The following is a 17,170-nucleotide window of genomic DNA, read 5'->3' on the forward strand; positions in this document are numbered from 1 at the left end:
TTGTATCAAATGTGGGATTTGTTAATATTCTCCTTTATCTATTTTTTTTTTTTTAATTTAATCTATCTATTTGTATCTCTTTTTAAATCTGTTGCACTCAAGTAGGCCTATATTTGTTTTTATTCTGCAACTCTAAAGCACTGTGAGTTGCTTTGGTGTGAAATATGAAATATGCATGCTGTACTTTCTGTAGGCCTATAAATAAACAACATTTACGCATTTTACGCACCAATCACATGTCCCCTCTTTGCCATCGCAGGCGGCCCTGCGTGGTAAATTGGAAGCCAATTGGCAGGAAGTTGATCATTATCAATGTGTAAAATGGCTCAGCTGATTCATGACAGCGATTTAGACGCGGCTCAGGACAGGTGATCGGATGATTCCTCCCCTAGATGAGAGATCACGCCCTCGGGAGTCGGGAATGACTGAGCACTATGGCCGCCGGTGGGCCTAGCCTCTGTGGTGGAGCTCAGTGCTCACTAGCAGCACCGGGGGAGGTTTTAAATATGAGGGCCCCTCAGGGCATGAAGCGTACCGCATTGATGAAGGCCACCGTCCTGTCCTGTGTCGTGTCGTTGATGTTGCTGACCCAGGTCGTGGCCGCCGCCTCGCCCTCCTCCTCCTCCTCCTCGCCGCCGCATCCCAAGTTGAAGTACAACAACAACAACGCTCGTCGACAAGACTTCAGGAGACACAGAGGCTCGCACCACCTGCCGCTGACGGACGAGCAGAAAGCGGACCAGAACCTGCAGTTCATGCTGAGCTTGTACCGCAGCGCCGCCGGGCCGGACGGAAGGCCCAAGCGGCACCGAATGTTCGGCTCCAACACGGTCCAGTTGCTCAGACCTCTGGCGTCCTCTGTGGACTACCTGTTGATGGCGTCAAGAGGTGAGAGGAGAGAGCCGCGCGTTCATCATGGGTGTTTAAAAATCTATTGGCCAAACGTGTATTATAGTCTTAGGCTAAACAATTAAATTCACATGCACATAAATTACATTTCAAGTTCATTGACTCCTCCTGATGTCAATGTCCATCATCAAAGATCGTGATAATAAAATAATGCCATGCTGCAGCATAATGTAGAAAGAAATAAGTTAAAGTTGGCTTCTAAAGAGACACTCGCATAATTTTGTGAGTGACTGTCTGCAGTCATTTGTGTATTCATCAACTAATTTAATTGCAGTAGCCTGTATGTATGCCTATGTTATTTTGTGTGTTCTTTCCCCATGAATGTTTTTTTTTAATGTTTTTCCTATTTTGATCTGTGAAGCACATTGGGTTGCACTTGTTGTATGAAATGTGCCATGTATTACTTTATCTCAATTGTACATCCCAAAATATAATTAGTCAGAAGAATGTGTGTCTGATCTATTTGATTTGTAAAAGAGCACAAGCTGTCCTAAGAATTCCCTCTACTCCATCCATCTATCATTGGTACAGCTACAGTACAGTACAGTGGACACTTTAGAAGCCTAGCTATAATTATCTGAGCCCCAGAAGACTTAGGAATTCCTATTCTTAAAGGTTAGCATGCTGAAATGAAAGGCATTTTTCTTGCATTAATACAAAAAAACTGAGTGGTAAGGTCTTATATAGACTGATCAACTGTGGTCTGACGTAATGTCTGACGTAATGAAATCACACCCGTGTGAACTGGGTGACCATAGCAACCATGCTCATTTTTTGATACGAACAGACACGTAAACTAACAAAGCCAGTTCTAGGAGTGGTTTACAGTTTTACACCACTCAAAAAAAGATAAAAATTTGGTTTGAAATGACAAAACCTGCCCTGACCGGTTGGCAGGTTTCTGAACTGTCCCCAGACCTCCCGTTGAGACACTGAGCTAGTATAAAGACATGTTACCATTTTAGGAGCGTTATGGTGGGCACATCCCGTACTAGGCCTGTCACGATAATTCTACGACTCCTATTTGCAATTATTAATCGCACGTGACACGATGCAAGGTGAGCTTGTAGATTGGCTGTTTTCAGGGAAGATATATTTAGTGTAGAGCGAAAACCGAAGAGGTACTAGTCTAGAACCCTGAGGGACTCCGGTCAATCGAAGTATAGTGTTTAACCAATTTCGAGCGGGAACCCCTTTTTGTGTTTTAAGCATTCTGTTCTGCTTTAGCTATTGAAAAATAGCAGATCTACAAGCTCATAGCGCGAGCTTGTAGGTCTGCTATTTTTGAAAAATCGTGAAAATGTGGCGTAAATCTTTGAATATATATATATATATATATATATATATATTCTTTCAGAGCGAACGTTTTCAACTCAAATCTTTGCTTCTGGGGGGTCCCTGGAACAACATATTTTCAGATGGGGGTCGGCGGTTTTTGGGGTGCTTGTCATGAAATATTCAGCAATCAGCACCACTGATATAGAAACATATTATTTCAGAAAACTGTTTTAGAATGTCAAATCTCCTAATCCCTCTCACTCTCTTGTGTGTGTGTGTGTGTGTCACCCCCCCCCCCCCCCCCTCAGACCACCAGTACACCTTCACGGTGGAGTACAACCTGGACGGCGTGCCGTTGGAGCAGCTGGTCAGAGCATCATTCGTCCACCTCCGCTCGCCATCCTCCTCCGCCACCACCCAGGGAGGGGGCAGCGGCGGCCCGGCGCTCCGCTGCCGCGCTCAGATCACCTCGCTGGGCGAGGAGGACGGCGGCGGCCAGAGGAGGAGAACGGCGACCCTGGAGCCCCACGACCGCTGGACGGAGACGGACATCACGGCCCACGTCAGCGGCCACATCCTCCAGCAGGATGACGACGCCGGGAGCGAGGGCCGCTCCTTGACCCTCACGGCCCAGTATTGGTGCGCGGAACCCGGATGGGCCCACCACAACCCCGCCTCCTCCTGGTGGCAGCCACCCTGTGGGGGAGGCAGCTGCGGCGGCACTCGGGCGGTCAGGGGATGGTCGAGGGAGAGGAGGAGGAGGAGGAGTGGTGACCACCTGGAGGTCCCCTCGCTCCTCCTGTACCTGGAGGAGGACCAGGACGTGGACGAGTGGATGGAGGAGCTACTGGGGATGGAGGAGGTGGAGGCTGGGGTGGTGCGGGAGCCGCCACCGCCGCCCCCACTCCGGCCCTCCAACAACCACCAGCGCTACCGCCGCTCCAAAGACTCCACCAACTCCTCCTTACCGTCATCATCATCGACGTCGTCGTCCTCCTCGGGTCCGTCCACCCGTCCCTCTCCAGATATGCTGAAAGGTGCTTCTTCATCATCGCCGCCGCCCTCCTCCTCCTCCGCCGTCGACCGCGCAAAAGACCACAAGAAAACGAGCGCGGCATCGGCGGCGCTGGCGGGCCGCTGCAAGCTGCACTCGTTCCGCCTGTCCTTCAAGGAGCTGGACTGGGGCCACTACTTCATCGCCCCGCCCATCTACAACCCACGCTTCTGCCGCGGCGACTGCCCGCGCATCCTCCACTACGGCTACCACTCGCCCAACCACGCCATCGTGCAGACGGTCATCCGCGAGCTGGAGGTGGGCGACGTGCCGGCGCCCTCCTGCGTGCCGTACCACTACATGCCTATGAGCGTGCTGGTGGTGCACAAGCGCAAGGTGGAGTACCGCGAGCTGGAGGACATGGTGGCCGAGTCGTGCACGTGTAGATAGGGAAGGGGAGGGTCTCTCTGTTTTCCCCCTCGCCCCCCGAGTAGGGCTGGCTGTGGGTGATATGACTTCTATTTAATTAAAAATGTACAATTTATTTAATATGTATATAGAAAAAAATTAAATGGCAGATCTACTAGATTGTAGATCGGCTGTTACTATCTTTGTACGCCGCAACGATTATACTTGGTACAACGAAGTGTAATATAGGGTTAAATGGATGGTCTGAGTGTTTGGTGTTGATTCATTGATCTGAGCTGTGATTGACATTCATGGACTTGTTGAGAACCAACACCCATGTCTCGGCTGAGCTAGTCGGCAGTGAACCAACACCCATGTCTCGGCTGAGCTAGTCGGCAGTGAACCAACACCCATGTCTCGGCTGAGCTAGTCGGCAGTGAACCAACACCCATGTCTCGGCTGAGCTAGTCGGCAGTGAACCAACACCCATGTCTCGGCTGAGCTAGTCGGCAGTGAACCAACACCCATGTCTCGGCTGAGCTAGTCGGCAGTGAACCAACACCCATGTCTCGGCTGAGCTAGTCGGCAGTGATTATTCTCAATTTGCACAATGCTGAATTTAATTCTACCTCGAGCTTGCCAGCACTAAATGGGAAGGAGAAATTGATTATGACGGAAGTGGCGGGGCATTTGGTGTCTTCATCATTTATTTTTTAGCTGTGTGTGTGTGTGTGTGTGTGTGTGTGTGTGTGTGTGTGTGTGTGTGTGTTGGTCTCTGTACATATGCTGTCTGTATCGGTTGAGGTTTTTCTGTCTTAGACCTTTTTAAGGCCTTGCCTATGATTCCCCGTAGTGTGTGGGCTGTGATAATATCCACACAATGGACAAGCAGCTAAGGTTGACTCCAAGCACAAAAAGACAAAAAAAACAAAATGGTGCAATTTAGTGGTCGTCTGACTCGGGACAAAGGGAATGAAAAGAGCCCCGGTCGCAGTCTGTCTTGATTGTGGAAAAAGTTCAGAAAAGTAATGTATTGTATTTGAAAATTGTAAAAGAAAAGAAATGTATTGTGTGATTTCTGTGAATTAAATTGAAAAGGCTAATGGAATAAAAAGGAACGTTTTCTACAAAGCCTATTTGTTTGTGACAAACGCTAAATGAGTGTTAACCCATTCTGGGCGGGAACCCCTTTTGGTGTTTTAACCATTATGTTATACTTTAGCTATTGAAAAATAGCAGATCTACAAGCTCATAGCGCGGCACTCGGTGCCGCGCTATGAGCTTGTAGATCTGCTATTTTTGAAAAATCGTGAATGTAGTGCAAATCTTTGAATTATATATATATATATATATATATATATATATTCTTTCAGAGTGAACGTTTTTAAATCTTTGCTTCTAGGGAGGTCCCTGGAACAACATATCTTCAGATGGGGGACGGTGGCCAATTACATATAATCTTGGGGGTCCTTGACATGAAAATGTTTGAGAACGACTGACATAGAAACATGTTTTGTTTTGTTTCAGAAAACTGTCAGGATTTAGAAGGCATTTGTAAATTGTTCCCAGGTCTAAATGAGTGTTAAGGTTCTGTGCATAAATATTCATCCAGTCACTCCCATATTCCAGATATTGGAAGTAGTACTGCTTTCTGGCCAACAGATGGCACCCCTGTACTATAGCTACAAATCTGCTAAAACGTGCCCAAAAGGTTTTTAATATGCATTCAACTTCTTTCATAATATGCACATTGTAGCTTTATTAGTAGCCTGATTATTACAGTTGTTCATGTAATGGTCCCTTTTTACAGCAGGCATTTTGATGTGTTCTATCATCACCATGTTGGCTTGTATGTGGTGGACATTTCTTTATTAACATTTCATTTTTGCCACAGACAACAAAATGAGTAAATATTACCAGAAACTCATAAATAGATGGCCCTGAATTACCATACCAGGTCTGTGTTCAAGTGGAACCAAATGGACCCGTATTTGAACACTCAGAGTTAAAGGAGAATTCCATGCTAGAAGGCTTTCTTACCTTTATTTGTAGTTGTTACGTCCCCACCAAAGAGGTCCAGGTGTTATTTTGTGCAAAAGCGCATTATTGGCTATTTCCCCTAATATAAGCCCTCAATGAATTGAATTGGGCATTGGGGTATTGTGCTAATTCGCTTATTTCCATTGCTAAAAAAAAAGATTGTATATATCCTCTCTTCATAATGTAAATAGTATCCCAAGCGGCACACTATACTACTTATTTCGATGGAAATAAGCGAATTAGCACAAAAACCCAACCCCCATATTAGGGGAAATAGCCAATAATGCACTTTTGCACAAAATAACACCTGGACCGCTTTGGTGGTGACGTAACTACAAATACAGGTAAGAAAGCCTTCTAGCATGGAATTCTCCTGGGGTCTTTGCAAATAAAACATTTGAGACCCACTAGTACTAGTTGGACTCCTAATGTTCCATAGTGTCCTAATAAATACATATTCTGAAGAAAACCTGGAGACTGACATTCAGTAAGTGGGTGTTATGATCAAAATAAGAACATTATGATGGTGTGTAAAACGGAAAATCAAAAGTTGCCACAGATCTTGTAGATCTGCTATTTTGGACCAAAAGTGCCCTCTTATGGGATTTCAGCCCCTGCCCCTCTAACTCTCTGCACCTCCCTGCCCCTGAAAGTAACTAATCTCAGTTCTGGAGTCAAAGTATAGATTCTTCTGAAAGTAAAAGTTGCTCAGTCAACTTTTACTTTTTCTTATAGTTAAAGTACTGGCATACATATAAATTGTGTAGTAGCATTGCATTGCTCGATTGAAAGACAATTAGATTTTATTTTTAATCCAAAGAAGTTTAATGTTCACACATGGTGGGAAAATGTTCTACATTGTGACACGTGAGCTTGTAGATCAGCTATACTTTCACTTATAGGGCTTGCAGGGATATTTCACTTTCACACGTTTGGGGTCATTTTAATGTCTAGTCAGGCTTTTGGGAGCACCCCAGACACCCCAGACAGTTTTTAAGTTGCTCGATTCAGTATTTAGAGGTCATATTAATTTGATCAGAAATGCCCCCATCCTGTACAAAACCCATTTTAACTATTGATTGATTGAATACTTTATTGACAGAAATGTAATCAGTACAGTCAAACAGAAATGTAATCAGTACAGTCAAACAGAAATGTAATCAGTACAGTCAAACAGAAATGTAATCGGTGCAGTCAAACAAATGTAATCAGTACAGGGTACAGTCAAACAGAAATGTAATCGGTACAGGGTACAGTCAAACAGAAATGTAATCGGTGCAGTCAAACAAATGTAATCAGTACAGGGTACAGTCAAACAGAAATGTAATCGGTACAGGGTACAGTCAAACAGAATGTAATCGGTACAGTCAAACAGAAATGTAATCAGTACAGTGTATAGTCAAACAGAAATGTAATCAGTACAGGGTACAGTCAAACAGAAATGTAATCAGTACAGGGTACAGTCAAACAGAAATGTAATCAGTACAGACTACAGTCAAACAGAAATGTAATCAGTACAGACTACAGTCAAACAGAAATGTAATCAGTACAGTCAAACAGAAATGTAATCGGTACAGGGTACAGTCAAACAGAAATGTAATCAGTACAGGGTACAGTCAAACAGAAATGTAATCAGTACAGGGTACAGTCAAACATAAATGTAATCAGTACAGACTACAGTCAAACAGAAATGTAATCAGTACAGTCAAACAGAAATGTAATCGGTACAGGGTACAGTCAAACAGAAATGTAATCAGTACAGACTACAGTCAAACAGAAATGTAATCAGTACAGTCAAACAGAAATGTAATCAGTACAGTCAAACAGAAATGTAATCGGTACAGGGTACAGTCAAACAGAAATGTAATCGGTGCAGTCAAACAAATGTAATCAGTACAGGGTACAGTCAAACAGAAATGTAATCGGTACAGGGTACAGTCAAACAGAAATGTAATCGGTACAGTCAAACAGAAATGTAATCAGTACAGTGTATAGTCAAACAGAAATGTAATCAGTACAGGGTACAGTCAAACAGAAATGTAATCAGTACAGGGTACAGTCAAACAGAAATGTAATCAGTACAGACTACAGTCAAACAGAAATGTAATCAGTACAGACTACAGTCAAACAGAAATGTAATCAGTACAGTGTAGTGGGATTATTAATACTCCTAACAGAGACTTTAAGAAATAATCGAGGTAGAGAGTGGACTGAAACAATGTCACGTTTATTACAAGGAGTGGTCTGTACCAGCCCAGGGAGGTGCACGGATGCAAGCCTCCCTCGCTGCAGACATGAGTCTCTCTTATACACAGTGAAGGAACACAAATACATTTGAGGTGTGGTCAGTGGACAAGACTAAACATGGGTCTTGGGTAAGAATAGGTCATCTTGACAGACAATCAACAGGTGGAAGCCTTGCTCCAGGCAGTGTAGTATTTTCTGCCACTACATTCCGCCATTTCAAATATGTAAATTAAATGTCTCATATTAATTTATACCAAGGAACATGAGATACTATACTGTCTGCAAATTTACTACAAAAAGATTACTTATATATGGACTATCTCCTAGAGTAAGAAAGGTTTACATTTAAGTGTATTCAATGTTCATCCACATGATAATTTTCTTTTTATTACACACAACTTCTGATGGCTGGTAGGGGCGAAAACCCTTTTCCTTCTTATTGGGAAATTCCAACCTACGACCCTCGATTTGTCTTGAGCGATCACTCATAAGCCAGCATCAGGTGTAGTCTTTTTCCCTGGTTCTTTCCTCCATGCAAATGTTCTCCTCTCCTTATGTTTCTGTCACACGTTGTGGCATGGCATTTTAGTCTTTTTTCCCCATGGTGGGCCCAGTATCTCGTCTTTATCCGGCTCCCATCGTTGTCACTGGGGGGTGACTGCGGGGATCGAATGCGTGTGGGCCTTGTAGGGACGTCTGGAGTCTCTGGACGGACATGATGATGTGGCTTGGCTCTCATTGGTGTCACTGGCCCATGTGACATATTTATATGTCTGTCAGGTTTTCTTAGAGGGAGAACAACTTGCAGGTAATTTTGTTCACTTGAATTATTTCCACCGTGGTTAAAAAGGTGGTTATACAAAATTCATTTCAATATTATTATTATTATTATTATTATTTTTACATGAATTGTCTTCAGCTTCAGCTTGTTATGTAGACAGCTCTAGAATTGCACTTTATGTAGTCATAGCACTTTATAGTACACATGTATAATATATTATATAGTATAGTATGTATAGTTTACATAGATACTCCAATGTTACGTTCTTAGTTTACGCATGATTCATGATAACTACTTTTTATACATGTGATGTATGCCATGCTTTTTGTTATTGCTTAATGTAAGTCGCTCTGGATTAAGAGCGTCTGCTAAATGCCTAAATTGTAATTCATATAACACTAGACTGACGTCAATGTATGTGTGTATATTTACCCATCATACAAACCTATTTTAGTGCTTTCTCCGGCTGTCTTCATTTGCTTGTTTGTTTTTTCCCTTGTTTAAACACATCTCCTGATATGTTTCTCTTAATTTATTGGATTTCAGAGCTGGGAAAAAAACAAAACAACACACTACCCCTATTCTAAAACATTTGTTCTATACTTTTCCCCAGATGATAATACATAATTAGGAATTTATTAAGATCTATCTTGATCACAGTTGATCACAATCTTTCACAGTCTGATTTATGGTTAACTCCCTCTTTTATGGTTATTAGCTACATTGACAGGTTACACATTATTGCATCTTTACACTGTATTTCATCACTACTAGTATCCTCCTGTCAATACAAATATTTCAATAATGTATGAGATCGTGTGGGAGTGAGTGGGTTCTTACCTTGTCGACGTAATGTCTATGGATACTCATTTTTTCCCTTTGTCCTTCCTCCTGTAATTGCATTGTATCACAACACTCTTCCTAGATGAGTTATTCTAAGTTTTTAGTGAGTTAGTCAATATCGCCATATTAACCATGCCATGCACACTGGGAAAGGAAGATATTCATTAAATTGTCAACACATTTAGACCATCTCATTGATTCACCATCCAGTCCTGGAAAGTAGGAAAGAACAATTTTCATTAGAATGACTTCACCTAAAAATAACACTGTTGTACACAGTGATACCTTAAAACATTTTACTTACTTATAGGCCTACTCGATAAACATCACATTCCACACATACCCGGGTCATTCATTCTCCACACTTGCCACTGCGTAGGTCTTCATTCTACTTCGCTCCATATCACACCAAATCTGTGTAGTGGCCTAACCCATAGGTCGCCACTTGACCCCCGGCTAGGCCCCACCTGTCTGCTTAACTTGGTTGCTTCCTTTTACATGTGTCACAGACACTCTTGTTGTCACAATTTCTTTTAGACTGGTGACCTGATTTCATGCCCCCCATGAAGACAAGTTAATGTTACCTAGTTAGGTTGACATGACAACCCTAGGACCCGTAATTGCTAGGACCCTTAATTGGCTCAAACCAAAACATCCAGAGGTTCAGTCGGTCGGTCGGGGTATCGGGATGTCAGCGGGCCAGGACAATATGTCTGAATAGAAGAAAAGCCTTTTAACTTTTATAGCAATACTGGATTCCTTCTCAGTATCAGGCATGGGGCAGTGCGGCATAACGTCGTCAAAGACGGTGTTGGTCTTTCTAAATCTGATATTTTGGGCAGCAGCTGGTATTTTATGCTATGTTGGAGCCTATGTGTTCATCACATATGATGACTATGACCACTTCTTTGAGGATGTGTATACCTTTATCCCTGCTGTGACCATCATCGCTGTCGGAGCCCTCTTGTTCATTATTGGACTCATTGGATGCTGTGCTACAGTACGAGAGAGCTACTGTGGACTTGCAACGTTTGTGATCATCCTTCTGCTGGTGTTCATGACGGAAGTGGCTGTGGTGGTTCTTGGATATATTTACAGAGCAAAGGTTGAAGATGAGGTTAACGGCTCCATCCGGAACGTGTATGACGAGTACAGTGGCACCAACAGTGATGCCCCGAGCCGTGCCATCGACTATGTGCAGAGACAGCTTCAGTGCTGCGGAATCCACAATTACTCAGATTGGATGAACACTTGCTGGTTTAATGAAACTAAAAACAACAGCGTCCCCATTAGCTGCTGCAACAGTAATACAGAAGCCTGCACTGGATCTCTTGCTCATACTGAAGACCTCTACCCGGAGGGATGTGAAGTTCTAGTTGTGAAGAAACTAAAAAAGATCATGATGTATGTCATCTGGGCTGCACTAACATTTACTGCAATTCAGATGCTGGGGATGCTGTGTGCATGTGTGGTACTCTGCCGGTGGAACCGAGACCCCGCCTACGAACTACTCATCACTGGGGGAACCTACGCATAAAGTTTCCTTCTAACAATAATACGTTCACAGACGTGCACTAAGAGTGACTTAAACCGGTTTTGACCGAGAACATGAAAACAAACTATTTTACATACACTAACATCTTACCTTTTTTTTTTTCTCCTTTTACCTTTTGTTTTTCAAAAAGCTATTTTTGAAAAACCAAATTATTTGAATGGTCAATGGGGAATGAGATTTTACATGTAATCTGCTGCTGTGACTACCTACGTTTTACCCTTTGTTTGAGGTAAGTTAGAATGTGGTCGCTGGACCTTATACTGTATAGAATATGTGGACTGGGTACTTTCCTCATATGTCAGTTTGCACTATGTGTGTGTGTATGGTTTTGCAGTATTTTATAAATATTTAAATATAGTGTAGTACTTGAGTGAAAAAACTTCCCCATGTGTAGTCTAGTCTCCCCTGTACCTGTATCTGAATTACTGCTATTACTACTGGTTTGAGTGGAACCAACTCTTCACAAGCAGTACGTGTTCTGTTACTGTAAACAGCAAAATAGGCGACATGAGGCCAGGTCCTTTGAAATAACATTAATTTACTCATCAGATCTTTCAGACAAATGTGGGCCCGCAATTCTACTCGGTACATCTACAATTTGACATGCAATCTAAAATGCCGTAGAGGTTTTGTTTGTTTATTGTTTCAGCAGCCTACTGAATGTAGTTTTAGAGGTTTGACAATATGTCGCCATAGACTCAAGAATGAATTAAATTATGTTCCAATGCTTAAAATGAATTTGAATTAAATTACGTTCAACTTAAACTATACTTCATAAACTATACACTTCTTAAACTATACATGTCCCCCCTCTGAGCACTTCTGTCGGATACAGATAGAATTTATCCATAGAATTGCTCATAATTGCTAGAACCATCGCTTTACTTTAAACATTTTTTATATTACCTAAGCTATTTAACAGCATCAACATCCTATTAACACTAAGCTATTTTACCCTATTCGTCACTTCCTCCTGCCAGTCTATCTATAATTGAAACAACGTGCTAGGTCTGTTTTGTGCACGCAGATCTGCTATTTTTAAAAATCCTTTTCTATCTTTCGGTCCATTTTTTTTCCCTAACTTCAAATAAAATGATCTCACATCTATAAAGAAATAAACTAAGGATAAACACATCTAGGAATACATTTTGAAAAACACACACTAACAATAAACTTTCTCCGGTAAGTAGGAAGGCCGACTTGGTTAAATGGTTTTTAACTGTTAAATCTTGTTCATTGAAAATAGCTGATCCACGGGTTCACTCAACTGATTTCTTAAAATAAAATGCTAGTATTTACATGACTCGTAACTTAAAATAGTATGTACATGACTGCTGTATATGGTTTACACTATTATTGATATATTTATTGATATATAAATAAACACCATGATCAACTAGACATTCAAATTGAACCTCATAGCTTATCATACAAATGTGTATGCGTCTTAATTAATTGACCAGTATGCTTGCTGCTTGATTGTTTGATGGAAAGTCCAGATAATAAAAATCCTTCCTTCTAAAGTACAGTCAAACAGAAATGTAATCGGTACAGGGTACACCGGTACAGTCCAATGGGATCACCGAAAAGGTCTTGTTTCCATCATGATAGATTCGACACCCATCCTTGGTTATGGTGACTCATACTGCCCTCCTAATATGGGAGGGGACCATGTTTTTTTCATGACCATTGTTCGTTCTTTCTCACAAAATTATATCAAAGTATGAAAAGTATAGCCTAATTGAAAAAGCGGTTAAAATGGAGATTGTAGATGTGTTTGTATAGGAAGGGGGCAGCCCTGATGAAGACCGTTATGGTCGAAACATTGGTTGGTTTAAACATGTTGGTTACCTTATAGGGAGACGCCCGAGAGGCATCCTAACCAGATGCCCCGAACCACCTAAGCTGTCAACTTTCCAGGCGAAGAAGCAGCGACTCTACTCCGAGTCTCTCTTGTGTGACTGAACTTCTCACCCTATCTCTAAGGGAGATGCCAGCCACCCGTCGGAGAAAACTCATTTCGGCCGCTTGTATTCGCTACCTTATTCTTTCGGTCATGACCCACACACACTTCAGATCAAATTCAAATATCAAAATATTGAATCACACTTAAAAACTGCGCGGGGTGCCCACAGAAGCTGTTACAATGACCCCAAACACATGTGTGCTTAATTTGTGTGCTTGTAGTGTGAGTTTTGGTAAGTAGAGTGAGAAGTAAAATATTTGTCCTTTGCAATGCTAGTGGAGTAAAAGTCAAAAGAAAACGGATGCTAGATAAGACGGTAACTAGTGTCGAACATTATTTACTTTATTTACCCAGGGAAGTAGCTGAGCACAGGTGCTCATTTTCAGCAACGCACATAGAAACACACAGTGTAGTGGAGTACGGTGGGTGGTTTGGATACTTCTCTAATCAAGATACAGGTGTGGGGGCTTTAGCAGGTGTATGGAATTCCCCTAATCAAGCCTAGGCTGGGGTTGCCATGGGGAGCAATTGGCTCAGTACTTTTCCACTGCCAGAGCCTTTTCTACAGCCGCCCCCTAATTCACCATGTGAATTAGCTCTAAAGAAAATGCTCAATTTGGTTTTGTTGTCATCTGCTGGATTGATAACAACTGGTAGGTCATTGGGGCTCGGTACCTCCTGCTGAGGGTTTGCCTTGATCACTCCTTTGAGCTGAGGATTGGCTGAAGTAGGTAGGGGGGCAGGGGGAGGAGGATCTGGTGCCTCCGGCGGTGGATCTTCCATCTTGTTTGGGTCGTTATCCGGTTGGACCTTGCAGAAACAGCGTCCCTCTGCCCAGAGGGCACACCCGGTTTCTGGTGGTCTGGTGGTTTGGTGATACTGACGGACAGTCGTCTGGGCGGTGGGGTGTTTGTAGTGCTGGGCTATCGGATGGATGACTCCTTCCTCTAACTCACTGATGCAGCGTGACTGTCCTCCAACTCGGATGAGTCCGAGGGACACATTCATTCGTGGGAACAGTGTGACAAGCTGGCGGGTGGATAGTGCTGGTCTCACACTTGGTACTTTCTTCAGATCCATTCCGGAGCTGTCCAGCTGTGCCTTCTGGAGGATCTTAGTTTCTGCCAGTACACAATCATCAGCTGTAGGTGCCTCAGTAGTGGAGGCCGCCCCGTGAAGGTCCTGACAGGTGGACTCTACCGGATCCTCGTAGGAAGTGACAACCTCCAGAGGAACGCCAAGAGTTGGGGCCGAAGAAGTGAGTGCAAGGACTGGGGCTTCTTCTGTACTGACTTGGAGCTTGGCGACATATCCCTCTGTCTCCTGTTTCTGGATGACATCAAGTTGCCACGGTCGCTCAACCTGTTTGTACAGCTGAGCATCTGATGATGTTGCTGAAGTGAATAGGCAGTAGGAGGATGGGAGTTGTTTACTGAGGTAATTAGCTGGGCCTTGGAGCACCCAACCAAGGCGGGTCTTTACTGCAGCTGGTCCACCAGGTGGACCCATTCTCATTGGCTTCAGTGCCGCAATCAGGTTCACATGATCAGAGCCGATCAGCAAAGTTGGTTGAGCACAGTTGATTGGGGAGAGTGGGAGGCCTTGGAGGTGTCGGTACTTGGTCTGGAGATGGGAAATGGGGTATGTGTACTCAGCAAGACCAAGCTGTGGTGCTGTAAAGGCATTCTGGATTTTGTGGAGTTTCTGGTAAGGTGCTGGTGCGGAAACATGGAAGGATACACAAAAACCATGCAGTTTTGACACACCCTTGTGTATTGTCCGGAGCGGGAGATCTTCAGGATGACCTTCAATGTCAAGGTACTGGGATGCAAATGGGAGCAGGATCGTTCTATCAGACCCATCATCCAAGATGGCGTAGGTATCCAGTACTTTGTCCTTGTAATGCAGGTTGACCCTAACAACCTTGAGCATCACTTGGTTTGAAGCACTAGACTGGTCGACATAGAGACATTCAGATGAGGGGCTGACATCGGCAGAGGAGGCAGCAAACATTGTGGTGTCGACAGGCTTGTGATTCACTTGATCCCTCTGGTTCACATCATGGAGAACAGCAAGGTGTTTGGACTTACACAAAGGACAGGGTTTCTTAAGGTCACAAGCTGATGCAAAATGGTTGCGGCCGCACCGCCAGCATCTCTTATTTGTCTTCACCCAGTCTGTGATCTGCTCCTTGGTCAATTTGGAAAATTCTGGACATTGGCTAAGGTGATGTTCCATCTCACAGTACGCACAATGGCTTTTACCTTTCACAACATTAGTGGGCTCACTGAGCTGTGATTGGGGAAATGGGGCTGGTGTGGTGACTGGGGTGGGGTTTGAAGTCCCCTGGAGCAGAGTTGTGGTCTCAGATCTCCATCTGGTTTTGATCTTCCTCTCCTCGGTGAGTTGCTTGGTGTAGTCAAAATCCAGACATCTGACCTCTGATCTCAACCAGTCGGAAAATTCAATCAGGGTGAACTTGAGCTTAAGTGGGTCTTTGTAATACTGATGGCGACGGAACCGTTCTTGTTTCTCTTTGGGAAGTCGGCCTAAGAGACGGTTGACATTGGATCCACATCGCAGCTCTTCCTTGCCATCCTTACCTAGGGACCTTAACATCCCAACCAGTGACTGGACTCTGGTGGAGAAGTCATCTAAGGCTCTATCATCTCTTATAGGGGGAAGATACTCCAGTTCCTCTATCTCCCGTAGAGCATACTGGTATGGACGGCCATACCGATCATCAAGAGTCTCTAAGGCAAGAGTGTAAGGGGTCCTGGATTCTGCATGTGCTAGGATGAGTCGATGGGCTGTTGGGACTTTGACGTGTTTCAGTAAGATGGCATACTTGTAATGCTCAGGTTGGCTGGGTTGCAGGAGAGTGCGAAGAGCAAGGCGGAGTTCAACATACTGAGCTCTGTCCTCCTTGGTAAAGTCTGGGAAGGTTGGACCCTCTACCTGGAGCTGCGGTGGCATCAACATCACAGGGGGATATTGTGCGAAGCCACTTGGGTTAACTTGAGGGTAACCAGGGTTAGGCTGAGGATATGGCCCAGAGTGCGTTGGGAAGGAAAACCCACGTTGTTGTTGAGGGGGGCTTGGGTCTGGTTTGACTGACTTTAACTGATGACTAAGCTGACTTGGGTTATCAGGCAACCTGCCTTGGGGGGTCGATTGAGGTTGTTGGCGTGTATGAAACTCCTGCTTGGGGACAGTTGACTGGGTAGCAACTGGTGAGGACTTGTGAACAGCTGACTTAATAGAGGAGTCTGGGGGCTTTGGAATAGATGACTGTGCGACGACTTGTGAGGTGCGTGAGTGACATGACAGCGAAGCTTCATCATCCTCTTTCTCTTCCTCATCGTCTTCATCGTCCTCTTCATCCTCCTCCACTGGCGGAGGCAGTGTGGACTGCTCTTTGTCTTGTGGAATGGTGCTTAATCGCTCAGACAGTTCTGCGCCTAATGAAACTTGACTATCTTCAGCTCGGGCTTGGTGTGGAGAGCGGGACTGCTCTGGATAACCAACCTGTGGGGGGCGAGTCGGTGACTGCTGTCGTGACACTTGTCTGGACGACCTTACTGAAGACTGAAGGGAGTGGCGTGCAGAAGCCTGTCTGGAGCTTCGGGCGGAGGACCGGGCGGAATGGGATTTGATTACTAGTTCTGCAATCTCGCTCTGTTGTTTAGCCGTCTCACTTTGTTGCTTAGCAGTCTCGCTTTGCTGACGAGCTATCTCGCTTTGCTGACGAGCTGTCTCCAGTATTTGCTGTAGCATCATTTCCTGGGGGCTAATGTGGGTCTGAGGTGATTCATACGCTCTCCTCGTTTCCTCCTCTTCATGCCCATGTACCTGTGACTGTGTCGACATCTGGTAGCTCATGTGATAATCACCTAGGTGAGATGGTGGGTGACTAGGACGTGTGGAACGCCGGGGGGTCTCTCCTCCTGAAGCCATACTGATAACTGCTCCGGCTCGAAGGACCAAATTGTAGTGGAGTACGGTGGGTGGTTTGGATACTTCTCTAATCAAGATACAGGTGTGGGGGCTTTAGCAGGTGTATGGAATTCCCCTAATCAAGCCTAGGCTGGGGTTGCCATGGGGAGCAATTGGCTCAGTACTTTTCCACTGCCAGAGCCTTTTCTACAC

At 44.2% G+C, this 17,170-nt stretch overlaps 2 protein-coding genes across 3 annotated transcripts; both read left to right on the forward strand.

The window, feature by feature from the left end:
• The first annotated feature begins 317 nt into the window (after positions 1-317).
• bmp15 (bone morphogenetic protein 15) lies at positions 318-4,720 on the forward strand. Its single transcript, XM_079491462.1, has 2 exons — positions 318-888; positions 2,496-4,720. Exons 1-2 carry the CDS (start codon positions 435-437, stop codon positions 3,629-3,631), a joined length of 1,590 nt encoding a protein of 529 aa, XP_079347588.1. The 5' UTR covers positions 318-434; the 3' UTR covers positions 3,632-4,720.
• Positions 4,721-10,154: 5,434 nt separating this feature from the next.
• On the forward strand, positions 10,155-11,128 carry LOC306913933 (tetraspanin-3-like). 2 transcript variants are annotated; one of them, XM_079490770.1, is made up of 2 exons: positions 10,155-10,338; positions 10,531-11,128. In XM_079490770.1, exons 1-2 carry the CDS (start codon positions 10,276-10,278, stop codon positions 11,035-11,037), a joined length of 570 nt encoding a protein of 189 aa, XP_079346896.1. In that variant the 5' UTR covers positions 10,155-10,275; the 3' UTR covers positions 11,038-11,128. The 2 variants fall into 2 exon arrangements, with proteins under 2 accessions (XP_079346896.1, XP_079346895.1); XM_079490769.1 differs by having other exon boundaries at positions 10,155-11,052.
• Positions 11,129-17,170: the final 6,042 nt, after the last annotated feature.

The sequence above is a fragment of the Electrona antarctica genome, assembly GCF_951216825.1.
Source record: "Electrona antarctica genome assembly, chromosome: 21".
Lineage (NCBI taxonomy): Eukaryota > Metazoa > Chordata > Actinopteri > Myctophiformes > Myctophidae > Electrona > Electrona antarctica.